The 25,050-nt window shown below is 53.5% G+C and overlaps 9 protein-coding genes across 9 annotated transcripts; 6 read left to right on the top strand and 3 right to left on the bottom strand.

Moving 5' to 3' along the window:
- Nucleotides 1-1,841: 1,841 nt before the first annotated feature.
- Nucleotides 1,842-3,598, top strand: BO97DRAFT_451334 (carboxylesterase; the record flags this gene model as incomplete). The annotated part of the gene is made up of 4 exons (XM_025698978.1): nt 1,842-2,383; nt 2,446-2,526; nt 2,583-2,991; nt 3,050-3,598. The coding sequence occupies 4 exons, from the start codon at nt 1,842-1,844 to the stop codon at nt 3,572-3,574; spliced, it is 1,557 nt and encodes a 518-aa protein (XP_025551841.1). The 3' UTR covers nt 3,575-3,598.
- A 1,036-nt stretch (nt 3,599-4,634) lies between these two features.
- BO97DRAFT_442924 (adenosine deaminase family protein) lies at nt 4,635-6,843 on the top strand. Its single transcript, XM_025698315.1, has 4 exons — nt 4,635-4,947; nt 5,002-5,874; nt 5,926-6,443; nt 6,503-6,843. The coding sequence occupies exons 1-4, from the start codon at nt 4,791-4,793 to the stop codon at nt 6,716-6,718; spliced, it is 1,764 nt and encodes a 587-aa protein (XP_025551840.1). The 5' UTR covers nt 4,635-4,790; the 3' UTR covers nt 6,719-6,843.
- Nucleotides 6,844-8,162: 1,319 nt separating this feature from the next.
- Nucleotides 8,163-10,318, top strand: BO97DRAFT_52061 (uncharacterized protein). The gene is made up of 3 exons (XM_025700877.1): nt 8,163-8,670; nt 8,723-9,476; nt 9,526-10,318. Exons 1-3 carry the CDS (start codon nt 8,389-8,391, stop codon nt 10,251-10,253), a joined length of 1,764 nt encoding a protein of 587 aa, XP_025551839.1. The 5' UTR covers nt 8,163-8,388; the 3' UTR covers nt 10,254-10,318.
- Nucleotides 10,319-10,633: 315 nt separating this feature from the next.
- Nucleotides 10,634-11,606, bottom strand: BO97DRAFT_52063 (MARVEL domain-containing protein). Its single transcript, XM_025700878.1, has one exon. The coding sequence runs from the start codon at nt 11,387-11,389 to the stop codon at nt 10,718-10,720; it is 672 nt and encodes a 223-aa protein (XP_025551838.1). The 5' UTR covers nt 11,390-11,606; the 3' UTR covers nt 10,634-10,717.
- A 1,005-nt stretch (nt 11,607-12,611) lies between these two features.
- Nucleotides 12,612-14,526, bottom strand: BO97DRAFT_424319 (uncharacterized protein; the record flags this gene model as incomplete). The annotated part of the gene is made up of 3 exons (XM_025696965.1): nt 12,612-13,540; nt 13,595-14,356; nt 14,454-14,526. 3 exons carry the CDS (start codon nt 14,524-14,526, stop codon nt 12,612-12,614), a joined length of 1,764 nt encoding a protein of 587 aa, XP_025551837.1.
- A 2,185-nt stretch (nt 14,527-16,711) lies between these two features.
- On the top strand, nt 16,712-19,204 carry BO97DRAFT_52158 (putative transcriptional regulator (Cti6)). The gene is made up of 4 exons (XM_025700879.1): nt 16,712-17,542; nt 17,785-18,069; nt 18,121-18,371; nt 18,431-19,204. The coding sequence occupies exons 1-4, from the start codon at nt 16,929-16,931 to the stop codon at nt 19,102-19,104; spliced, it is 1,824 nt and encodes a 607-aa protein (XP_025551836.1). The 5' UTR covers nt 16,712-16,928; the 3' UTR covers nt 19,105-19,204.
- Nucleotides 19,205-20,679: 1,475 nt separating this feature from the next.
- Nucleotides 20,680-21,046, bottom strand: BO97DRAFT_442919 (uncharacterized protein; the record flags this gene model as incomplete). The annotated part of the gene is made up of 1 exon (XM_025698314.1): nt 20,680-21,046. Exon 1 carries the CDS (start codon nt 21,010-21,012, stop codon nt 20,680-20,682), a length of 333 nt encoding a protein of 110 aa, XP_025551835.1. The 5' UTR covers nt 21,013-21,046.
- Nucleotides 21,047-21,794: 748 nt separating this feature from the next.
- On the top strand, nt 21,795-24,312 carry BO97DRAFT_424316 (uncharacterized protein; the record flags this gene model as incomplete). The annotated part of the gene is made up of 4 exons (XM_025696964.1): nt 21,795-22,065; nt 22,171-22,585; nt 22,936-23,396; nt 23,726-24,312. The coding sequence occupies 4 exons, from the start codon at nt 21,795-21,797 to the stop codon at nt 24,310-24,312; spliced, it is 1,734 nt and encodes a 577-aa protein (XP_025551834.1).
- Nucleotides 24,313-24,339: 27 nt separating this feature from the next.
- BO97DRAFT_424315 (ankyrin repeat domain-containing protein) lies at nt 24,340-24,999 on the top strand (the record flags this gene model as incomplete). Its single annotated transcript, XM_025696963.1, has 1 exon — nt 24,340-24,999. The coding sequence occupies one exon, from the start codon at nt 24,340-24,342 to the stop codon at nt 24,997-24,999; it is 660 nt and encodes a 219-aa protein (XP_025551833.1).
- Nucleotides 25,000-25,050: the final 51 nt, after the last annotated feature.

Genomic DNA, 25,050 nt, shown 5'->3' with positions numbered 1-25,050 from the left:
TATACTGTTTGCTTTTGACACATCATCATTCACGTGGGGTTAGCGAAATTTCCGGGTTATTCTTCGAAACATGAACATACACCATGAACCACGATACCATCAACACAGTGATAGAAAGTACCTGGACAACAATATCAGCAAAAAAGAGACCCTCAGCATGGCAAAGACCGCCAATATCGTCAGATACGAGAACCTTCTGGTAGACATCGACGAAGCTCTCGAACTGACCTCAGTTAGTGCCATTCGATCTGAGCACGTTGTGCATGAAGCGCCTTGAGTCTCTGCGTGATTCCTCCGAAATCGCCCTATCGTGCTCGGCAAGCTTATTCTGTTCCTTCCACTGCATCGTCTTGAGGAACAAGTGGTTTGGTGCCTGCAGACCGCAAGCCCGGAGCTCCGCCCCGACGGCGGCTTCGGGGAGCAACACGGGACTTGCCCCTTATGGGGTATCGGAGGGCGTAGCCACCAGCCGAAGATTTCTAGTATCATGGTAGGTATGCATGGTATAAGCCATCTCTCTCAACTCGTGTCCAGCACGGCGCAGTCAAGGTAGGTGGTTCCTGAGAACTTGTTTGTCCACAGCACCTTGCATAGTGGCACAGCTCATGGGGGTGAACTAATTTTGAGCCAATGCGCCTTCAGCAGAAAATGACATATCGTGTCTTGTAGCCCACAATGAGTCCATCTATTAAGACGGGCTGAAGATGGGTAAGAAAGAGTGTATAGCCTACATGGCCGGCTAGGGACGAGAACTAGTTAATTTATCTGCTAGGTGTTGCTGGTGCTCTGGTGGTAGCGATAAAGGATGAGAAGCAGGAGGAGGAAGAGTAGAAGAGGAGAAAAGAGGGGATATTAAGGGTGTGATAACTCCAGGCAGAGCGGCCGTGTTATAGTATACCTGCCTATTAAGGAAACCACCACCACCATCATCGATCACAGTGTAGCGACAGCAATTCACAAAGCAATAATAAGCTTCAGATACAGTCAATCTTGATCCTCAATTGAAACGATGTTAGTATGGCGGAAATACTGATAACATGACTCGACGTCCTTGAAAGTAAAGATGCTCTGCCATCTTCCCAAGGGGCTTTTGACCGTAAACACTGGCACTTGGCATTGGCAGGATTGCGGCTGTCCTGCGCCCTACATGCCACTCACTGCTGAGAAACACTATTCCTGGTTTGCTATGGCTTGTGGACCACTAATTCGGCGCACCAGACGCGCTGACGTTCCAAGATCTTGGCCGCGAGGGGGAGAAGGTTCAGCCGGTGCTGACAGAGGCCTTCAATACCAACCCCGGCTGCATGACTGGGGATAGCGTTCATCCAGATTAACTTGCCAAGTCTGGGGAAATTACCCCACAACTCAGGGCCATCAGGGTTATTTTACCCCTCAATGCGCCCCGCGTTCTCTTTGTCAGCCATGATCCTTGGCTGTGCATGTTGTATCAGATTGAAGATCCCCAGTCGGTTGACTCTTCACCACTGATGACTACTGCATGCTCTTCTAAGGCACACGCATGAACCTCTCTAGATCAGCCCTCTCTGAGTGGGGAACGAAGCAGCAAGATGGGAAAAAGTCACATATCCTCATAAAAACGGCGAACACGAGATAGATTGCAGTTAGGCTTCGAACTAGCCAGCAACTTCATGGGCGGTTCGCACGGGAGAGTCTTCTTCCTGCACCTCTTTGTGTCAATTGAATCGTTTACCCCCGCCCCTAAGACACGGACGCCAATTCACTGTCGTCGCCCGGAGGCGGGGGCGTGCAGATCGAGGCATATAAAATCCATTGACCCCGCCCGACCCAGAGCATGTGTCAATTCATTCAGTACTATCAAAATGTTTGCAAGAAGCATTCGTACTGCTGCAGCGCTCATCGCCCTTCTTGGGACAAGAACATCTGCATCTCCCATCTCTCCAGGCTTAACTCTGGGTGAAGGGCTTCTCGTGCAGACATCTAGCGGGCCGGTCCAGGGGTTCATCAATCTGACCACGCCCGACGTTCGTCAGTTCCTGGGAGTCCCCTTCGCAGAGCCTCCCATCGGGGAGCTCCGCTTTGCAAAGCCCGTGGAGAAGAAGCCCAATGGGATGGTCAATGCCTTCGCGCTTCCTCCTTCCTGCATACAGCAAACGAGCAACAGCTCGTCGATATACACCGCCTATGAGAAGGGGTTCCTGATCAGCGGCGGTGACTCGGAAGATTGCCTCTACCTTTCGATTTGGGCACCTAAGGTGGAGAGTATCCGCTCCCAGGAGCGACCGCTGCCTGTGCTGCTCTATGTCCCAGGTGGAGGCTTCACGAGCGGTGGCCAGGCTTCCATGTATAAAATTCCCGATCATTGGATTCAGCGATCGCAGTCACATATTGTGGTCATTATGAAGTGAGTTTAGCGTTATAATATGCCTTGCCGAGGTTGATGGACCCGAGGCTAATCATTCAAAGTTACCGTGTCAATGTCTTTGGGTTCCCTAATGCTGAAGGTCTGCAAGATCAGAACCCCGGTCTCCTCGACCAGCGAACGGCGTATGTTACATGGCTAAACGAAGATAAGATTTGAAGTAACTGACAGGGTACCATAGTGTAGAGTGGGTGCACGCCAATATCGCAAACTTCGGCGGTGACCCGGACAGGATCACCCTCTGGGGCCAGTCTGCAGGAGGAGGCAGTGTCTCACTCTATACTTACTCGTACCCCGATGACCCCATTGTGGCTGCTGTGGCCGCCGACTCGGGTGCCCCAGGCATTGTGAGCTTTCAGGACTATGCCCATACCAATTTTACCTTCCTAGCCGGTCTCGTCGGCTGCGGTGGGCTGAACAGCTCATCAGCCGAGCTCAGCTGCGTGCGAGGTGTGCCTGCAAAGACCATACAGAATGCACTTTCCACGTATTCCGGTACACCATCCATCTCCTTCAAGCCGTCTGTGGACAATGTCACGGTCTTCGCGAACTGGACTCAGCGGGCGCTCGAAGGCAAGGTCGCCAAAATTGTAAGTCATGCACACCTCGTCCCAGAAAGCTCAAGGACTTAAGTTGTGGTCAAAACAGCCCATGATAATCGGTAGCAACGCCAACGAAGGAGCCGGCTTCGTCTCCTTCACGCCCAATGGACCCGGTGCCGCAACGCTCTTCAAGCTAACCGAGTCCATCATCGCCTGCCCCGTTGCTCACGAAGTCAAGAATCGCAATTTAGCCGGTCTGCCGACTTACCGTTACCAGTACGCGGGAAACTTCACCAACATCTCGCCCCTCCCTTGGTTCGGGGCCTACCATAGCTCCGAGCTGCCGATCCTCTTCGGCACGCACAATCAATATGGCGGACCTTCGACGCAGTTCGAGTGGGAGGTCAGTTACGCCATGGAGGCCCTCTGGCTATCTTTCGCGGAGGATCCCTCGCGGGGGCCGGTCCGTCTGACCGTCGAGAGTGCTGCACTCAACCCAAACAATAGTAGCTACTTCGCGTGGCCGGAGTTCCAGCAGGGGTCGTCTAATCTCGTGGTGTTCGCAGAGAATGATGTATTGATGCAGCTGGTGACCTCCGACCGCATTGACGATCATTGCTCGGGCCTGTGAAGCTCGAGGAGGTGTATTGTTTACAAACTCAGTGACACTTTTGCTATTGTTAATGTCGCATGTGATCGTCAATAATGACTAAACGAATGAGCCTAGATTCATTAGTCACTGGCGGGCTCGAGCGACAAACCGTATCGCGCATCTCCAAAGTCAATGGCCTTCAAGGTTTTATTTTTGCCTCCCACAGTAGAAATGCACGCGCCCCGAACGAACGCGGCAGGAGTCCCATGGTAAAGAGCAAACCAATTCAGGCACTTGAAGTCGGTGCCTGAATCGGCAGGACCTGCGCTGATCATTCCCAGGGTTTCACGTCGGATAGCAGTGGGGTCGGTGCAGCAACAAGGCGTGCGCACTACCCATTGACGTAATTCTCGAGTAATCCATCCCAAGCGCCACAAACACAAACACAGCTCATGTAAGACAAATGCGTGTGGTGTGGCCGGAAGTGACTTCATAACTTCATATCTTCTCCAGTCCAGTGCGAAGATTTGTTGTTTGTTTGGTTGGGTCAAACGGTCAGGTCAGCCAGAGCTCATGCAGATCGATGGCCCGGGGCTTGGCGAGAGGTTCCCAGCCTCTCTGTTGCAGGCATTCTGCCCAGTGGCCACCGACTAGGGTTCGTTAGTCCCATTCTCCATTAGATTGAGTGGTGTTAACCATGGGAACCGGATCTGATGTTTTCCTTGTTCAATTCCAGGTATTTTTTATCTCTGAGCTGGAGCTTCCCCCTTTTTCTTGTTATTCCTTGTCGACAGCTGTGTGTCTTATTGGGGAATTGACCATCCATCGCATCGTGTTTTTCAGGTATAGCCGAGTTAATACCTGTCACATAGCGAATGCAGCTGGGCAATAGCGGATAGGGAGGGTCTGAGTCAGTCCCCCGGTTCATCGGGGGCCTTATCACTGGAACCCGCGCCGAGGATGAGTGAGATTCGGAGCCTCCCATACATGGGGTCCAATTTATTTAGTTCGGACTAGCCGTGTACCCAGACCTGTTTGCCCTTGATAAGGTAGATTATATCCTAGCTGGACGCCCTCCTTCCCCTCTCCTGTCCCCGCACGCGCTTTTGATCCCCGCCCCTCAGTAATAATTTGAACGCGGCCACGGAGGACATAAAAGCTCTAGCGTGTCCGTGTTGTGGTCAAACGAGCGCAGCGATCAAGAGGTGTCATACGATTTTCTGACACCCCTCTTCGTGGCCTTGACCTAATCACCATGCATTTCTCGAAGTCCCTGTTCGCTGCCCTCTCAGTCTCTTCCGTTTGCGCCGGAATTGTGTTCGATGGGGAGCCAAATGTCAATAGCAGTGCGGTGCAGCGGCATCTACAGGACCGCGCTGCATTGATCACATTGGAGAAGCGCCAACGACAAGGTGCGTAAATTGGCTCTTCCGGTGTCTACTGCACTTGTGACTCACGCGGCGCAGACTATGCTTTCCGCCAGAATCTCTCTGCGGTGGCTCAACAGGCGGACGCGATTGTCAATGCCATACGCCAATATGAGATCGACAGCTTTTGGAGGGTGCCAGGAACGATTGAGGATGAGGACAAGGAACGATATGCGGGCGAGATGTTTCCGAAGGCGAAACCGCTGATCTCGGAGACCAGACTGTGGTCCATCGTGAAGAAGATGCCGAAGGGTGCGCTGTTACATGCCCATCTGGTTTCGATGCTCCCATATGAGACTCTACTCGACGCTGTCATGAACACAGAGGGGATGGTTGTGTCTGTGTCGCAACCTGTCACGAGCGAGCTCGAACAGAAGAACGCGACCATCACCTTCGCACACGTTAACCACACCATTGCAGCGTCGGGACCGGCCATCGACAGCACGGACTACGTACCAAACACGCAACTGCCAGTCAATTATGCCGCGCAGTCTTTTACCGGAGGAAGTCAGGCTTTTGCAGAGTTTGTGATGTCCAAACTTCAGCTCCAACCTGAAGAATCAATCCGCCATGACCTTGGAGTCGACGAGATCTGGAGGATCTTCCAAGCTTGTTTTGACCCGGCCGACAGCATGATGACGTACGAGCCCGTGCTGCGGACTTTCTACCAGAAGCTATTTGGAGCCCTGGCTGATGACGGCATCCACTGGGTGGAGATCCGTGCGTCAGCAGCTAAAGGAGTTCTCGTGCACAAGGGCGACGAAGACGCAGACCCTAATCTCGATGTATACTGGCAGGTCCTGGTAGAGGAGCTGGATAGCTTCAAAAAGAGCGACAAAGGGAAGCACTTCTGGGGTGCTCGTGTGATTTGGTCGGACATCAGAAGCGAGGATCGGGCCTCGCTCACCAGCAGTATGTCGAATATTACCTTGTAATCTTGGATGCGAAAGCTGACATTCCCAGGCATGAAGGTTGCTCTGGGGAGGAAACAACGGTTTCCTACGCTAATCAGTGGCTACGACCTGGTCGGTCAAGAGGATCTGGGTCGACCCCTGGCGGATGTGGCACCCGAATTGATCTGGTTTCGTGAACAGGCGGAGCGCTTGAACCTCACGATCCCATTCTTTTTCCACGCTGGAGAGACGCTAGGAGATGGCAACTCCACCGACTACAATCTGGTGGACGCCATTTTATTCAATACTCGACGAATCGGCCATGGGTTCAGCCTGTACAAGCATCCTCAGTTGATTGACGAAGTCATCACCAAGTCGATTATGGTTGAAGTTTGTCCCATTTCGAACGAAGTTCTCCGCCTTGCCACCGATGTTCTGCACCACCCGCTGCCCGCCATGGTCGCTCACGGTATTGCTACTGCCATTAGTAACGATGATCCTGCGATCCTTGGTCAGGATGCCGCCGGACTGAGCTATGACTTCTATCAGACCATACAGGGGTTTGACAACATTGGACTTGCTGGATTGGTGAGTGTCGCTTTCTCTATCTTCTGTTGTTCCCGTCTAACCAGCAATCGTACCAACAGGGAGCCCTTGCTCAGAACAGTGTTCGGTGGGCCAATTTCGAGGACCAGTCGGACGGGGACTGGGTCAGAGACATTGATCTCGGAGAACATGGCACAGGCGTCAAGGCACAATACATGCAAGTCTGGAACCAGCAGTGGGAGGACTTCTGTCAGTGGATTGTCAACGAGTATGGCAACGAATGGCAGAACGCGACGACAGGAATGGCCATGATTTGAGATGATAGATTAGCGATCGATGTATCATACCCCTTGCGCGGCAGGTGGACAGGTCCGAAAAGATATGACTACCTGTCGCATTGTTGCTATTTCACTAGAACCAGTTCTGCAATTGGAAACCTGAGATGAGTCTCTTCACTCTTGGCTGGAAGTGTTGTTAAAATCATTATCTTTGCTGTTCACGTGCTGGACGGGCGATCCAGTTTCGCTGCAGTGCCCTAAGATGCCAGGCGGGCTCTGAAATACGAGAGGCGTTGAGATGGTGACACTACATCACACCGCACGTGGGTAGTATTGCTGAAAAGCTGGATCATTTCGGGGAAGTTCTTTGTTGCACTGGGGTATCGGTAGCTTCTGATGCTCATGTGCTGAGAAACTGAAAGGACCTTCGCCACAAGCTGGTAGGCAGACATCCAGCGCAGCCGGCCTCGGCTTTCAACACCCTCACAGGCGGTATCGGAGCGATGGAGCAATGAGGCTAGCGGTGGGAACAGGTGCATCATACCGGTGTTGTGACCTATTTTGAACGACGATCACTTTTGCTCGAGTCTAATAGTTGAGTTGCACTGCGTGATCGGGAGGTAAGGTCCCTATAGGCGTGGAAAGTACCCGACGCAGCGAAAACCGGGGAAACGGGGCAGCACAGCCACTGGGGAATCTGCAGTTCCTGGCCGCGTCGAATGTGGAGGGCAGCGGCTTTAGGAAAGAGTCACCAGGGGTCTGAAGGTTTCACAAAGCATTGACTCCGTAGCATCATTGAATCTTACTAAGATACAGTCAGTGGAAACTGGTGATGGTTCACGGGAAAAAAGAACCATACATCTGTTGTCGGCAACCTCCGGAGGTGCGGAAAAAGCAGCCAACCTTCGCTAAGCGCTGGAAAGTGACAGGTCAACCTGGACGGTCTTGCCCGCCCGCTTTTTGGCTTTCCGCTCGGTTTCTGCAGAGTTCTGCACGCGAGCCCGGGTTGGAGTCAGCGTGCAGTGATTCGGGGGTTGGTGGGTCGACTGGAATGGCGCTGGTCACCTGGACCGGGTGAAGAAGGAAGGAAGAAAGAAAGAGGAAGAAGAAGGATGAGAGATTGGGGTCAGAGGGCAATGAAGATACTGGGGAGGTACGGAGCAGTGAAGAAATATAAGAAGAGGGAGAGAAGCAAAAAAGCGGCGGTGGCTTTTGCGGCTTGTTCTTCCGCCATTGTTTCCCTCTTCGTCTCTCCATCTCTTGACTATCCGTCTACTTCATCATCTCCCCTTTAAGGCTGCAGACTGAAGATCTCCGGGGTTTCGTGTGGCCGGCCCTTGCAGCTGATCCGTCGCAGCCTTTCCCTTTCTTCTCCTAGGGTCTCCACCGACTGGAAAGTGTTCCGACCATTCATTGAATGCATTCTTACCTTACTCACCTGGTAGTCTCAGGCTCCCCGGATTCCCTTCCCTTCCCCAATTCACCGCCACACGCAACACTGACACCATCACTTCTCACTCACTCACTTTCCCTCCACCCCATGCTGACCATGTAGCTTGTCTGCTTTCCTTCTTCTTGCTGTTGTCGTTGTTGCTATCGTTGTTGTTGAATCCATCCATCAGCTGGAACAATGAAAAGCATGGAGCGTCTTCCTTCAGGCTTGCTGTCGACAGTGACCAAAGAGGTGTCGGCCGATCTGACCGGGACTGATGCAGTGGAGGTTGCGGATGTTGCGCGGTTGTGGAAAGGTGAGCCTGGTCGCACCTTCCCTCACAACCTGTGGATGTGACTTACGCTGTTCGGTGGTATCCTTAGTCTATAGCGCCAACCCGTCGGTGCATAATGACGACAAAGGATATCGACTGGAGAACTTCTTCTGGAGGATCTGGGGTAATCGGCATCTGCTGGACTCATTGACTGGATCCACGCTGGCCGACCTGTTCTCCAGAATCTCAGACCAGCGTTCCATCTCCCTAGTGGAGCTACACAAGGTATGATTCTCGACAATGGTTTTACTCATGTCCCCGGATCTAATCTCCGTAGGCCCAGAAGCGAGCAGCCCAGGCGAACAAACCACGCAAGCCGAGCAGTGGCAGCGGCAAACCACTGCCCCCGATTCTGAAGAAGCCCAGTAGCAGTCACTCTCACGGAGAGAACCACAAAACCACGCGCATCTTACTGACGGCCCCGGACGGTCAAAGCACGACTCGCAAACCTTCCAACACACCCACGCCCATCCCCCCAACTCCATTGATTGTGCCAGAGCCTGCCTCCAGAGTCCCGCAGAAGAAAACCTTCGCGGTGACAGCCAAGGCCAGAGGTGCCAAGCGTCGACCAGTCATCATGCGTCGCAAGTCATCCCAGCACTCGGCTCAGGACCCTGCTCCATTGATGACCGACTATCCGGAAACTCGACCGGTTCTCATGCGACGTAAATCATCTCAGCAGTCGTCCGGTACCACCAGCAGTTCAGTTTTCGAGGAGAGTCCACCGTTGGACCCAGTTCTACTGGCTGCAGAACCGGTTCAACCCAAGCCTGCAACTACATCTCGCAGATCCTCAAAACACTCCTCTGCCACTAGTGGTGTTTCGACTGAAATCTTGACCCCGCAGCATGACTCTGTTCCATCTATCGTGCAACCTGCCGAATCTCGGAAGGCCGTGCACCGTGAATCTTCACAGCCGTTGTCTAGAATCACTAGTAGCTCTGTCACGCCAGAGTCTGCTGCACTAACTTTTGAATCTTCTCAGATCCAACTCAAGCAGAGTGAGATCAAGGTGTCCGAGACTGTGGAAGGTAGGCAGTAACACGCCAGTCTAGAGTACGGGTCTGATAACTTTTCAAGAGGTTGCTATATCCCCTGAGGATACCAGCCAAGGCCTGTCCAACGAAGTCGAAACCCAGTCGGAGACACCTGGTGCTGCAATTCATCAAGGCGATCAGCCCAGATGCGGCAGTCTGCCCGCCACATTCGTCGAAGACCTGGGGGAGCTGTTGAATATGGAGAATAACCCTAGAGTGCCGTCACCGCCACCGCAGAAGCATCCCGGGGGCGACTTCCTGGCCAAGCCGCCCACCCCAAAGCCCAACTTCTTCGTGCCCTGTGCTATTCGGCGCTATGATTACCGACACCTGGAAGCCAAGAACTACCAGCCACCTCCGCCGAAACTGGTTGACAAGGACTTTCGCCAACGGTTCACGGACAGTGTTCGTCAGGAGCATTTCCTTGCGTCGTCTCTCAGCGCCAGCTTTGGGTCTCAGTCAGCGGGCTCACTAAAACCAGACTCCAGCGGCACGGCCAGCAACGCGAGCCCATCTCATCAAATCAAAATCTTGCACGGTAATGCTTTTACGGCTACGAGCTCTGGTGTCACTGTAGAGACCGTGTCTGAGGATGACATTTCTGTGAACGGTAATTTGCAGGACGACAGTGCGGACGAAGACGAAGGGCCGTCTGTGCTGACCCCGTTCTCTTTGCCGCCTAGCCGCAGTGGGTTGAGCAGGCTGATGGAGCAGAGTCGGCAGGGGCACCTTCTGGGCCAGGGCTATCAGCATCGCCAGTGGGATCACTAGACACAATCTTTGAAGGTTTACGACGTAACGAGAGACGACTAGGTGTACGGGGATAATCGAAAAGATACACGCTTTTGCTTGCTTTGAGATAACCGAAATACCATAATCCACCATTAAGCCTTTGTATCGTTCATATCCATAACCATAACCATAACCATAACCTACCAACCCATTCCAGCCAGTAACCAGCACCAGCCCTGACCACAAAAAACACCCATAGAACCAAGAACCATTCCCTCCTTGCCTCCAACCTCTCCCTCCCATCAACATACCCCATCCAAACCCTCCCATACATCTCATAACAAAACCCCTCCCAATTAAAGCATCCCGGGGGAGAACCCCCGGACCCCCCTTTCTTTCAGCTTCCTGGCCCAATTCAATCTTAGTTAACACTGGGAAGAACCCAAGACCCCTCTCCCTTCAGCTCCCCGGAACCTCAACCCCCAATCCTCAAAAAAGAGAAATCAAACAGACTCAACCTCCTTCTCCCCACCCTGATCCTCCTGACCCCCACCAGCCCTATTCAAATTAGAATACCACCGGAATCCCTTCCAAGAGGCCGTAAAAACCCAAAGCCCCAGATTCACCAAATCAACCCAAACCGCCCTCCGCATCCTCACCACCTCCCCATCCTCACTATCCCCCTTCGACAAAAACTCCGCCCCAAAGATCCCAAACAGCGTCAACCAAACAACACAAAGCACAACCTCCCACACAAACATCGGCAGCTGCCAGCGCTCGCGCCGCGCAACCGGCACCCGGGTCTTCAGCACATACTGCATGAGCACGAGGTAGACCAGCGCGGTGCAGCAGCCGAGCAGGGCCGCGACGATCGCGTAGATGAATTTCGGCGGCGCGGAGTGCTGCGCTTTGTGCAGGGTGTGGATGTGGTGGCCGTAGAGCGCTAGGACAGTGAGCCCGAAGGCGAGTTGCAGGAGGTGCGTGAAGAGTTCTAGGTAGTGTTTTGCTTGGCTGCGCGGGGGATAGCTGTTGTTGTTTGTGGAGATGGTGGTTGTGGTTGTGCCTGGGGCGGACATGGGATAGCCTGAGGGGTCGAGGGGGGCGTTTTTGGAGGCTTTGTGTTTCTTTGCGGCGCTGAAGCCCAGTTTGAAGATGCGGAGGAGGAGGAACCACATCTTGCTCTCTGCTTCTTTTTGTTGGGAGATGAGGGGTGTGGTAGTTGTGTTGTGGTGGTGATCGTGGTGTTGTATGCGCCGGCGCAGTACAACTTCGTTCGTTTGTCGTTTCGTTCGTGAACCCGTGTGTATGTGGTGTGTATGTGTGTGTATGATGCTTCAAGCAGATCTATCAAGATGTAGGAAAGAGTTGAAATAAGTCGGAGAAAGAAGACTGAGGAAGGAAGGACAGAAGGAAAGATGCAAGATGCGATGCCTCTGTAACTGTCAAATGTATGTATGCAATGTATGCTGGAGAACGTAGAGGAAATAACACTGAACTTCTTATGTAGGAGAAGAATCAAGTCAAAAGACTGGCGGAGGGAATGAATAAAACTTCTGAGTTATAGGAGATCAATAGATAAAAGACTGACGAGAACACAACACAAAGAACAATGCTGGGTGGAACAACACACCATCTACCCTCTTTATATCCCATCAACAATACCAACACCTATTTTTATCTTCTTCAGGGATTGCGTGAAACACTACTTCTCCCAGGCACCCCAGGGAAACCTTGCATCCCACCAAGTACTCCGTACCGCGCGCGAAGAGAATCTGCGAGGATCCGATCACTCCTAAGGTCCGTTTCAGATCGCCAGCGGCGCTTAGACGACCACCACAAATGCCCGATGGTTGGTGCCGGACGAAGCGCCCGCCGCAGCGCTCGGTGGCTGGAGTCCAATCGATCATCGCTTGGCGATTAATGGAATCTTCCGGGTTTAAACGCCTCCCTTGAAGGACGCTCCATTCATCCTCCTACCTACTTTCAACACTAGCTGCCACCCAATACTACATACACACAGACAGCCCCTCACCTCCTTCACTAAACTATGCCAGGCCTGCATACGCCATCATCGCCCATTACTGACAGTCAATCAACCATCGTCTCCTCCATGCAACGGAACCCAAGATCCATCCCATTCCCACTACCTTCCAATATGCATCACTGTTTCAATATAATTCCAACTGGACCAGAAACCATGCATGACGCTGACGTGACATTCATCAACCAGAGCGGGGATTCATTCCATGCAAAATAAACAATAAAATCAAAACAGGGCTAACTACCAATAATGCGAAACGGAAAGCAAAACATCAAACACGAAGACACAAAGAACCGAAACCAAACAGAGGCAACGGCCGCTCACTGGTCGTATACCCGAGCGCCGTTGCTCCTTTGTCAGGGCGGCCGCGTCTCTCCATGGGCCCCTCTAGCGCCGGGTCCCGTCGCTGGCATTTTCGGCGCAGCACTCGGCGGTAAGGCGCTCTGAGCGGCTGTCAGTGGTGGTGGTGGTGGTGGGGGTGGGCCTGAATCCGCCTCTTCGTCGTGCTCATGACCCCCGTCTTCATCTTCATGGGTTCCAGGCCCGCCTCCCAGCGAAGAATGATCCACAGATGCGCGGTCGTACCCGTGATCATAGGTCGTCGGTGGAACTGTGGCCTGCTTGGTTGCATTCTTCGTCGCCTTCTTGCCCTTACGTCCCTTCGTCTTGGCCTTCTCGAGCAATCGCTTCTTTTCAGCCAGGCGTTTGCGCTCTTTGCGATCCTTGATCTCATATTGCCGAATGAGAGCCACCGGGGGGTGTCCAAAGATACTTTCGTACTCGCAGAAGTCACAGATCCAGATGTCTTCCAGACTCGGCGGATGCCGGAGATTTGTGTACTGCTGCCGAATCTTGCGTGAGCGAGCGGCCAAGACGTACATGGTGCCGGGCGGCCGCTTCGGCTTCCTGCCGCCAGGAGGAGTTTGACCCGCACCCGCTTGGGGTTGCTGTGGTTGAGCTTGGGGGTTTGGCAGGCTGGCTTGTAAGGTCATGTTGGGGCTCGTCTGTGTTCCTTGGGAGAAACCCGTCTGACTCTGGACAGCAGCGGAGAGAGACGAGGGTGAGCGCGGAGGAGCGGGGTACGTGTTCGGGGGCTGCAGCGCCATTCCTTTCGAAGAGTCGGACTCGCAGGTGAATGTGAATTGAGTCTTGGTAGGCGTGGGAGTTTGTTGCTCCAGCATGCTAATATGACCCGAGCCGGAAGGGGGAGGTGAGAATGCGGATGCGGCGGCGTGGGCGATGGCTGCTGAAATAATACCCTGATCGGGCTTTTCTGACGAGTCACCTGGGAAGCGAATAAGCAAATGTCTGGTCGACCGGGAGACGGATGGGGACGTACCTGCAGGTCCGGGAGAGGACAACAGATCATCGCGTCGGCTGGGCGTCCGCGGCCAACTGATCGGTGTATGCAGCGAAAACGAATTACGCCCCGCACTGCGATGTGGTGGTGGACGACCAAGACGGCCTCTGCCGGCCCCAGACATGCCACTGGAGACTGGAGACGCCGGGCTCCCTGTGCCGTAGTACGTGCTCGCTTCACCGGCCGATGGGGGTTGAACCGAGGCGGCCAGACCCATGGTAGAAAGTTCAGGAGAGAGTGTGGAATGACTCCCAAGGCTGCCCGGGGTTGGGATCTTGCGTTTCTTTTTGTTGTTAGTGTTCTCAAACGCGTCGTACCCGTCAGGACCCGCCGAGGACGACTTGATGGGCGCCCGGTCCCCGTTTGTGGGGACGGACTGCGGTTGACTGGTGGCCGATGGGGACAAGGAGGACCCTCGAAAACCGGCACTTCGTCGAACAACTACAGGGCCGTCCTCATCGCCACTCTCCAGCTCGACTCCGTTCTCGTAATGGTGGTCACGCCCGGGGCTCAGGTCACGACCGTCGTCCTGTTGCACGTACACCTTCGCGTCATTTACTAAGTCCGCACTATCCACCGACGTGCCGTAGAAGAGCTGAGTTGCAGGGGCTGGGGGGAAGCGGATCGAGTCGGCCGCTTCGGAGGACAGGCGAGAGCGGAGGGTACGCTTGGGAAGAGGGCGTATTAAGCGATCCGGGTAGACAGGAGACGGTGTATCAGGAGCCGCATTGAACATCCCATCTGCGGGTGAACAGTATCAGCAACCAAGCAGCCAGCAGACCCTCCAAGCCTCCTCGTTCTTGCCCGCTTTGTGGGCCACTCCATTAATTGTACGCACCGAGAACACCAGGCGTTACTTCCCCCGAGGAACAGACATCGTTGGTAAAAGACATACTCAACGTAGCAGTCATTCTGCAAGACTCTTGACTGACTCCAACTAAGGTCACAGCCACGACACCGTTTTTCGATGGCCTGATAGCCTACCCCAACAATACCGTCCGCGTTGTCTTCTTGTCCTAGCCTTTTTTGTGATTGTTGAGATGGCCTGCCGTCAAAGGCCCCGGAGAAAGTTGCTATGGTCTAGCCAACCGAAGTCCAAAGAGAATTGAAGGAGGGAGGGAGGGAGGGAGGAAGGGTGGAAGGGGGCCGCGGAGGTTGTGAATCGGCACTGATTTGGCACCCACAGTTAGTTGTCATGTTTCCCGAACGCTGGCACACGGAACCACACAAAGCTAGGATGGAGCGCTGCCCAAGCGTGTATTCCAGATTTCCACCAGATCCCAACTGCCAGGGCACCTCCAGAAAAGATTCCGGAGGAGAGTAAGGGACTCACATTGTAGACCACGTACCAGCACCGCTCATGCAGACTTTGACTCAGCCCGAGGGTCGGTAGAGAAGGGCCGAGAAACGAAGCCAACCCGACCCCGGACCAGGGGGGGGAAACGGATGGGAGAGAACGAATTAGAGGGACCCTCAGAAAGCCGGGAAGCGAGGGTAGAGAACCCGGGGTGCAAATAGATTTGGGGAATGAAGAAGAGGGGAAGCGGAAGGCATATAGGGGACAAAGATGGCGGAGGGGTGGTGGTGGTGGTAGTTAGTCGACGATAATATTATGAATGGCCAATAGTCAGTTGAGTTAATACGCTTTCCCTCTGTGACAGATACCCGGGTAGTGAATGCCTGAGGATACGAGCAGATACTAGGCCGTTTCGGGTCAAGGCCCACTCCAGCTGAGCCTGGAGCCTGAGGAACTTAACATGGAAGCACTCACTCACCTGACTCAGTCACCGCCGCCGCTTCGTCCATCCCACCAGCAAACCTGCTCAGGTCCCAACTACTAGTTTACCTCGCTGGGTGCTTCTATGTTTTATAACTACACCAACTTCATCAAATATGCGATACAGTTAATGACAACCACTACAGCCCATCAGAGCCCTGAACCGAGCCAGCGATCTCGACCACAAAGCATAGCCGGAAAATCACGGTGCCATAGCTTCAAGACAAGCCCCACCATCACCCTGTCTTCAAACAGGAAGGCCACCGGGTTCCTCGCCCGTCTTCTTCGAGACCCTTATACCTCACAAGTGATATAACATTTCGGGGGAAATCTCGGGGCATGGGGACATGTTGAATGGGAGGCAGCGAAGCAATTGCGCTCTGGGACGTGTCGGTTGTTGGCCGAAGGGAATGGTCTGACATCTCAGCTGAGGTAGAATAGAATCATGGTGACACCGTTTTGGCTGTAGGTTGAAAGCTCATCGCGAAGGGCGTGGCCGGGAGATTGCAGGGTACGTATCACCCTCGACTATTGACCCCACCTGTTATTGTCGAGGAGCAGGGAATCCGTATCTGTAGCACGCTTTGCGACTCATAGAGCACGGTACAGAGACAGGGTCGTGAAAAGCATTACTAAAAAGGATAAGCCGGGAACTCTTCATGGATGGTAAGCGAAGTTTATAGGCGCATGAATGAGTGGCATCATCGCATTCCTCCGCGAGCACCTGATGCGCAAGGCAGATGGGAAGAAGAGGATCATGCGGGGATGAGAATAGGCTTGGGAATGGGTAATCGGGGTTGGGAATAGATCACGGATTTGGGTGGAGGACGATGACGATCCCGCGCAGAGGAGACAACGCGCCAGAGTCGCGCGGGAGATGGGCAAAGGTGGGTGACGAAGAGGAGGAAGCGATAGAGCGAAGAGGAGAAAGAGGGCAGAGCGGGGAAAAAAAGTGAGTCTAAGACCAATGCGCGTTGACCGCAAAAACCGAACCCGCGCGCGCAGAATTGAATGATGGATTGAAAGCACTTGGTCCCGTTCCGGCGGCCGTCCGTCACTCCTCCTCGCCCTCTTCCGGCCGGTCCTTTTACCCTCTCTCATTCTCGCTCCCTCCTCCTCCTCCTCTGCGTCTCTCGTCTCTTTTGTTCGGCCGACTCCTCCCCACCTTTTCTTTTCAACCCTCCTCCCCTCTGACTATGTAGTCCTCGGCCTGAAGTTGAGCTTGCAGGCCTATTTCTCGGATCATTCCCTGCTTTGGTCTTCAATTGTCAGCTTCCTTTCCTTGATTCACCCGGCCTTTGTGCCCTCTGCATCCTCCGCTCATCCTTACCACTACCGTGGACGTCGCTCTCCAAATCCCAGCTCTCCCACCCGTGTGCGACAATTTGTTCGTTCACGGGCAGTCGGATTCAGCTTCACTCAGTGCTTCGACTGCTACCTATATACGTTGTTCGTTTATATCCTTATACACAAGGCTGGGTTCTCTCGCAGAGTTCTCCGCTATTTTTATCCTCCCACTACCCTGTTTCTCCCACCATGACGCCTCGGCGCTCCTCTCGTGCTCGCACCTCTCAACCCTCCCCAGCCATCCTTCAACATACAAACTCCTCCAGCTCCTCCAACTCAATGACTCGCGAAAGAAGTACACGATCCCACCACAAGATCTCCTCCCCTCAGCGATCCTCGACCAACCGGTCCCAGTCGATCGACGACGCCGACATTGGCTCGAAAGGCGACTACCGAGAGACGCGGCAGCGCCAGCGTGTTCGAGGGGAGGAGGATAATGATCAGATCAAATTAGCCGACGGTGACGACGAAGACGGCGAAGAAGAAGACGATGAGGAGGAAGAGATCACTCGCTGTCTTTGTGGTCAGCAGGAATACCCGGGCCTGCCTCCCTCGCGTCGGGAGGCAATCGGTCGCAATGGTTTGCGTGGTGGCCTGAAAGATGAGAATGTCTTAGGTCTTTCCGCAGATTCTGCCGATTTGTTGTCGGACGACATTGGGAGCATGTTCATTCAGTGTGATTCCTGCAAGGTCTGGCAACACGGTGGTTGTGTCGGGATCATGGATGAGGCCATGAGCCCGGACGAGTATTTCTGCGAAGAGTGCCGAAAGGATCTGCACAAAATACTCAACGAGATAAATGGGTATGTTCGCGTTGTCCGCCTTTGTCCTTACTATGCCATTTCATGCACATCGACTCCTTGTCCTTTCTTCCCTTCTGGTGGGACTGCTTTTTCCATGCTGCCGTGGTGAATTTTTGCTGCACCGACCACACTAGGGACACCCACAAAACCGACCATATCATTGTTACCATTGCATTAGCTTCTGAAATCCCTTGATTTTTCAGTTCAAAGTTTAGAAGGGTTCGTCGCTCACAGTAACACAGATCATATTCTTCACAATACCTACCGGTTGCCCCTCCCCCTCCCTCCACAGCCGTTTCTTCAAGGGAATCCTCACGCGATAATTCCCGTCGCAACAAAGACACGAAGTCACGATCGAATGATGCCGCTGCCAATCCTAAACGTCGATCCACAATGAACAGCCGGGATGCGGCGTATGATGAGGAGGAGCAGCTGCGGCGTGCAATAGAAGAGAGCAAGGAAGAAACAAAACCCGGCGAGGAACTTGCTGCTCGGAGGCCGAAGAGGAGCCGCAGTGATAGCGAAGCGTATGTCATGTCGGCGTCTGATCCATTGCATTGTCAACTGACTGGAGACAGTCAAAGGCAAACGACTAAACGTCAACGGACGAGCTCACCCTCACCCGGCGCCGTCTCCAAAAGCAACCCGGTGTCACAGCAAGTCTCGGAGGATGAATCCCGATTCAAACCAAACGCACATGTAGCTCGAAGACAACGGGCTGCCTCGCGCGGACAGCGCGATAAAGACATCAAGGAAATGGAAGAACCCGAGTCTGAACCGGCCGACGCTGTCGATCGCAGGAAGGCCAAATCCGATAAGCCGAAGGATGGTAGGTTGTCTATGCCGTCGATGTTTCCGGTACATGACTAATAAGAGCAGATGACGCAGAGTCCGACAATGCTCCGGGATCTCCAATCAAGCCAGTTGCGACCGACCCCGAGCCCAAGCCACCTAGTCCTGAGGTCACCCCTGCTCCTGCTCCGGAACCCGCACCTTCGCGCCCCGCCACTCGCAAGTCGGGCCGTCCTCCTGCACGTCGCGGTGGCCGCGTGGGCCGCAACCAATACACTCGGGACCGGGATATGAATGGGACAGATTCCAATTTCTCAACCCGATCTCCGCGGCGCGGGCAGTCGCATGATATCGGCAGCGACTCACCCCGGATCAATGGCATACACCTACACAGTGGAGAGTCCGGCAAGCCCAGTCGGCCACGGTATGTGAACCAGCGCACTACTATGAACGAGATGAAGAGACGGGTGATGGCAATCCTCGAGTTCATCTCACGGATGCAGGTCGAAATGGCGGTGGCAGGGGAGAGCACGACGCCTCCCAACAACGGGGCCGCCCGGGTCAACGGCAGCATCTTGGAAACCGCACTGGCACTGGCGGTGGGCGACCTGGACCCGGCGAGTGCAACTGCCTCGGACAGCGACGCAGCCAGCGGGCCCACATCCATCGAGAAAGACTTCAAAGAACTGAGCAGCGTCGAGATGATGGATGTGCTCACACGTCATCTTCTCAAATGGCAGCAGGAGTACGGCAAAGTTGGCGAACGCTGATCACTTTCTTTTGTTTTTCTTTTTCTTGCCATTTACCACCCTCCCAATGATGGGAGGAAATACATATGATACCCTTCATCTCTCGTTGCACTTGCGTGGGGGACATGTATAATATGGGGCTTCTGGAGCAGCAACCTTGGACTGAAACTGGATAAAAATCGGCGTTACGCGTGTGTCACGGGACCAGGGACCTTGCTCATCATTTTCTTCGGTGAAGCGGCGTGATTGGATATTGCTGCAGCGGGATAGTGCTGCTACGTTGCATGGCCATCATCTCGGCGCGGCTTTGCTCTGTGTCACCGGTGTTGAGGGTTTTGTCTTTATGAACTTGCTGGTAGGCTGTGTTTCTGCAATCCGCTCCCCTTGTGTGTGAATAGTGACTCTTAATACGATTGCCTTGATCGAAGTACATCGGCGGAGAGAATGATATCTGGCTCTAATTTTCGCTGTTGCCTCTTTGCTCGCGGCGCCTTGCACGTAAATTGTTAGTGTTCTAGGTGCATGTGCTTGATATATATCCCTCGATAGTACGGTCCGCCAAGCCGAAGACCGATAAATCAAACTGTAGTCCTGTATATATATTTCGACCAACCCCATAGCATCATGACAGCTATGACCACTACAGCTTAGTAGCTAGCACACGAGCAATTATGCACCACCCTTACTCAATATCTGTCAATACACCTCCATCATACTCCTGGCTTTAAGTAGTTCCCTTAATGTCTGTACCATGCCCATCTCCCGACGACAATCCCAATACAGATCCACACACGCCACAACGAATCGACCCTCAACCCCCCTGGCGGCAAAGACTTGTCGTGTCTCTTCAGCTGCCTCCGCCGAGCTAAATACCTGGAAGAATAGCCTGCCGCACTGCGGGATCCCTCTCGTTGAGTCGGGCTCAGATGATTTCTGCGGGAAGGTGTTCCCTTCCGGGCGGTCCGGCAAGGGATGCGTAGAGGGGTAGAGGCGTGGTAGGTCTTGCGCACGCGAGGGACACTGTCGGAGGCGATAGCGTTGGGATTGCAGTGAATTGGGAGGTATCGTTGGTGGCTATGAGTGTGTGAGTCGTGTCGTGGGAAGGAGGGGGGGGGGGAGGGGGGGCGCGGGGTAGTTTGTTTATCTTGTTGTGGGTGGGAGAATGGGGAGGATTCAGGTGTTTTCTGGATGAAAACGGGGTCAGTGCCTGATTCTTTTGAGATATGGAGGAGGATCGAGTGCGAGGAATGGTCTGGCATGAGAGCGAGTCGGTCAAGGGCGCGGAGGGTATGTCGTAGAGGACCGGAGGTGATGTTATTGTTTGTCGTGGTGGGGGTGGAGGGTGTTTGCAAGGCGGGATGCCGGAGTTTAGAAAGGATAGATATATCGTTGATACAGTCAAGATGGGAATAGTGCTATTGAGATATACTTTGAGAGAAGCAATGGTTACCGTCTGGAAAAGTCATTTTTATTGTTTTGATACTTTTATGTCATTCTGGAGTAAGAAATCAACAATCCACACCGACCCCTCTGCGGAAGGCGGGGGTGTCCGTGCGGGGCAGCGGGAAAGGCGTACTTCATACAGTACAGGCGGAGTCACGGGCCCGGTAGAGGTTCAAAGTTTCCAGCTTGGACGGCATGTTCCCCCACAACTCCAATGTAATCATCGCTCTGCATAATGTACCAACCAACAAACGCCGCAAAGCACGCAGTTCCGATGAAGGCCCAACCATGGAGCAGTCCGGTCCAGTAATTGGTGTCGCAGATGCGATCCCAATACGGGAACCAGTCGATGAATCCGCAGACCGTCAGGCCTGCACAGAAAACCAATCCTGCGCAGAGCCAGACTAGACCGGACCCGAACCAGATTTGCCACTCACGATCCTCATACCGGGTGACTCGGTCCCCTGGTTCTTGTTCTTCAGGCATGGCGAGTCTGGCTGTCAGGTAATACGGACAAAACCTATTCCAGTGTGGGCTGAAGATGAATTCGGTACGGTACGTCTGGAAGCTACTGCAGGAGGCTCAACACCATCGACTGATCTGATGCACTAGTTCGGTAAAGACGGAATGTCTCTATATATAGCCTGGGCCGTGGGCCTCAGTGCGGGATCTTTCACCACTTTCAGGGAGATCTCCAGGGGATTCTCATCTATGAGTCGCGGGGTTCTTCAGAGGGAGACTTGATCCCGAAAAGAAGACCGGGATTTGTCCCTATCCTTCAAGGCTTGCTGGACTTGCCTGTCGAGACTCGATCAGTCATCCGGATTCATTGAGCATGCAGGCTCCTGCGCTTATGTGACAGCTAAAGTGCTGTACTAGCCACTGCATCGCAGGCGGCTAAAGCACATCAAAGCCAATGGCGCTAACGCTTTGCTCGACTAGTCCAGTCGGCGCTTTCTCTTTAATCCAATCGCTTCACAAAGCTGTTAGACGCTATTATCTAACCAAGAGGGGTAACTGAAATCAACCTCACCTTGTATCATAGGCCTCACCCCGGCATCAAACATAACCTCACTGTTCCAGAATTAGGGAGCTGCCAAGAAAGCGATCGGGACTACCGTATTCAAGGCTATACCCTTGCAACATTTAGAATTGACCTCACCGGTGGCATTAGACTCCCCGGATCTTTATACCATCGGATGAATCGCCGCACTTCTCTTCGAGCTCGCAGCAGCAACTGGAATGCTAGACGAGAAGGACGACACACCATGCAACTTCGCTCACCAGAACCACGACACGAATCTCTAATATGGGGTGAAATCCACATTTTTGGTGGAAACGGCGAGCGTGTCGGTGAACATAACGTGGTCATCACATCGCTGCTATCAGGCGTCTATGGCACGACATCTGTCGCGACGACCGCAATACGCATGCTTGCTTCCTTCCCCCGCGTTCGAATTGGGCTTCTGGTGGGAGTTGGAGGGGGTATTGCTCGACCAGAGAAAGGGTACGACATCCGACTAGGGGACATTGCTGTCAGTCAGCCTTGAGGGAATAACGCCGGGGTCATCCAGTACGATCTATTCAAAGCGACGGCTTTTGGAACCGGACGAGAGAATGAAGCGTTTCTGAACATGCCTCCAGAGGTTCTTCTCAAAGCCATGGCACGGTTGCAAGCCCACCACGAGCGGAGGTCAGCGGAAGTGCCTGACATCTTAGCCGAAATGTTGCAAAAGAATGCCAAAATGGCCAAGGCGAAGCACGGTTACGTGCATCAAGGGTTCGAAAACGATCGATTGTTTCAAGCACAAGATCCAACGATGGAGGTTTTCCGGGAACCAAGGGACTCAGCCGATCCCGAGTTTCACTATGGTACTATTGCCTCCGGATACACGCTTCTGAAGGATGCTTTCTATCGAGACAAGATTCTCGAGGATGGGAGACAGGGATGCATATGTTTCGAGATGGAAGCGGCGGGGCTAATGAACGCTTTTCCATGTGTGGTCATCCGAGGAATATCCGATTATGCCGATTCGCATAAGAATGATCAATGGCAACGGTATGCAGCTGCAACAGCCGCAGCATATGCAAAGGAGCCTCTTCAATACGTCCCACCTTAAGGTCTTCAAAACACAAAGAATGCTCGACATTTTCAAGGACAGTGAGTCGTTTTCCTTGGGTCGGTTTCCTCGATGTAACTCCTAATCAAGCCAACATGCGAAAAGTCTCCAAGACTACAGCAGACATTCGTTCCGATACCGCAGAGACGAAAGGTTTAGTCAAGGGCCTTTGCTTTGATCATCAATCTAGCCAAATCATGGAATAGCTGTCTCCTCCCGATCCCTCCACCAACTTTAACGAGGCACAAAAGAAGTGGTTGGGGGGTACGGGTTCTTGGTTCCTCAACAGCAAGTCTTTTATCCGATGGAGCTCGGGATCATATCGACATCTATGGCTTCACGGCATCTCGAGCTGCGGCAAGACCGTGCTCAGTGCTACGATCCTCCAACATCTGAGCCAGCACGTCAAATCCTCCTCTCACGCTACGCTCTTTCTTTTCTTCGACTTCGCCGCTGCTGACAAACAATCACTCGAACAGCTGGTTCGCTCCCTTGTCGCGCAATTATTTTTCAATTTCGAAAGTTCTCAACGAGAGCTACGTGAGCTGTTTGCATCCTGCAGTAACGCCCACCGACAGCTCTCGCTTGAGTCTCTTTTGGGAACATTCCTGCTGATGGTGAGCCATTTGGAAAGGGTCCAAATCGTGATAGACGCCCTCGATGAATGCGATACCAAGAAAGATCTAGTCGACTGGCTGAAATCCATATCGAGCCCCGAGCATGCCAATGTCTTTCTGATTGCGACTAGCCGTTAAGAGCAATATAATCAGGTCTTGAAAGTTGGCTGCGCGATGGCGCCTTTGTTCCTATTGCAGGGCCTCCTGTAGAGTTCGATATCCACTCACTCATCCGCGTTACACCCCGTGCAGAGAATAATTTTCGAAGTTGAAGGAGCAAGCAACCCGTGCTTGAAATTATTGAGCAAGCCCTTGTGAGTAAAGCAAACGGAATGTGGGACTGGTTCCTGGACCTGCTGATTCTTCCGCCCTCTTGTCTGGGGGGACAAATGGCCGGTTTCCAATTGCCAAGAACAGCAACATTTTCAGCTGACCAATTTGCTAACAACATTCGTATAATAGGTTTAGGTGGGCTGCATGCCAGCTTGATGTTCCTAGAAGAGTGTTTGGACTTGGAAAAACTCGAGGAATGCCTTGTTTCCTCCCCCGACTCTCTAGGCGAGACTACGCTCGAATTCTGGTCAGCATCCCTGCCAGACGACGCAGAAGTTCATTCAAATCCTACAGTTTCTGGCTTTTTCCGAGCGACCCGTGACCGTCCAAGAAGCATTAGGTGCAGTGGTGGTCGATCCATACAAGACTCCTTATTTTCACCCCGAAAGGAGGCTACCGGACCCTCGAGAGATCAGCAGGCAGCATCCAGCCGTGGCCATGCGGAGTTCATCCACCGAATTCTGGCGCAAGGATTTGACGTGAACCAAACCGGGGGACACTTCGGGTGCGCACTCCAGGCCGCAGGGTTCGGGGGCCGTATGCCCATTGTCGAAGCGTTATTAGCCAACGGGGCCAATGTCAATGCCAGCGGTGGCTACCACGGCAGTGCACTACAAACTGCAGTGCGCTCAGGCAACACGCAAGTCGTTGAAACCCTGCTGGCACGCGGAGTTTCCATCGACGCACCGGACGGGCGCCATGGTAACCCACTGTAAGCGGTGGCGTGGGACGGAGATGTCTCCATGGTGGGATTCCTGCTCGCTCGCGGGGCCGACGTCAATGCGGCAGCCGGGAGGTACGGGAATGCGCTGCATTTAGCAGTGCGAGGAGGACACATAGTGGTCGTCGAGTCCTTATTGGACAGTGGTGCCGACGTCGACGCAAAGGGAGGGCTCTGCGGGAATGCACTCTGCGCGGCTGCATGGAGACGCAATCTGAAGATGGCGCCGCTATTGATCTCAAGGAAAGCCCGCTTGGACATTGTCGACCGGCTCCTTGATGGCACTCCCTACCTCGGGCTTCTGGAAAATGACATTGAGGTGATTGGGAGACTGGAGACCGACCCGCATATACGGGAGACATTGGGGAAGGTTTTCGGAGAACAATTCCAAGATGATGCCGCAGTTATCGAGATGGTGCTTGCTAACAGCTTCGAAGCTGATGCCCTGCAGATAGCGACGAGGAGAGGGTGTGCGGAAATTGTGGAGTTGCTGATCCAGAGCGGAGCGGATGTCAATAGGCAAGCTGGGCAGCTCGAAAATGCGTTGCAGGTCGCTGCCAGGCGGCGCCAGGTTGAAGTGGCGCAGATACTGCTTGCTCAAGGTGCTGACGTTAATGGCGATGTGGGTACTTTGGTAATGCGTTACAGGCTGCGTGTTGGACGGGATGCACTGAAATGGTAAAGCTGTTGTTGGATCATGGTGCTGAGGTCGATTTGCAGTGGGGAGGGGGGG

Source organism: Aspergillus homomorphus (genome assembly GCF_003184865.1).
Source record: "Aspergillus homomorphus CBS 101889 unplaced genomic scaffold BO97scaffold_16, whole genome shotgun sequence".
Classification (NCBI taxonomy): Eukaryota; Fungi; Ascomycota; class Eurotiomycetes; order Eurotiales; family Aspergillaceae; genus Aspergillus; species Aspergillus homomorphus.
This window is presented reverse-complemented; position numbering and strand designations above follow the sequence as displayed.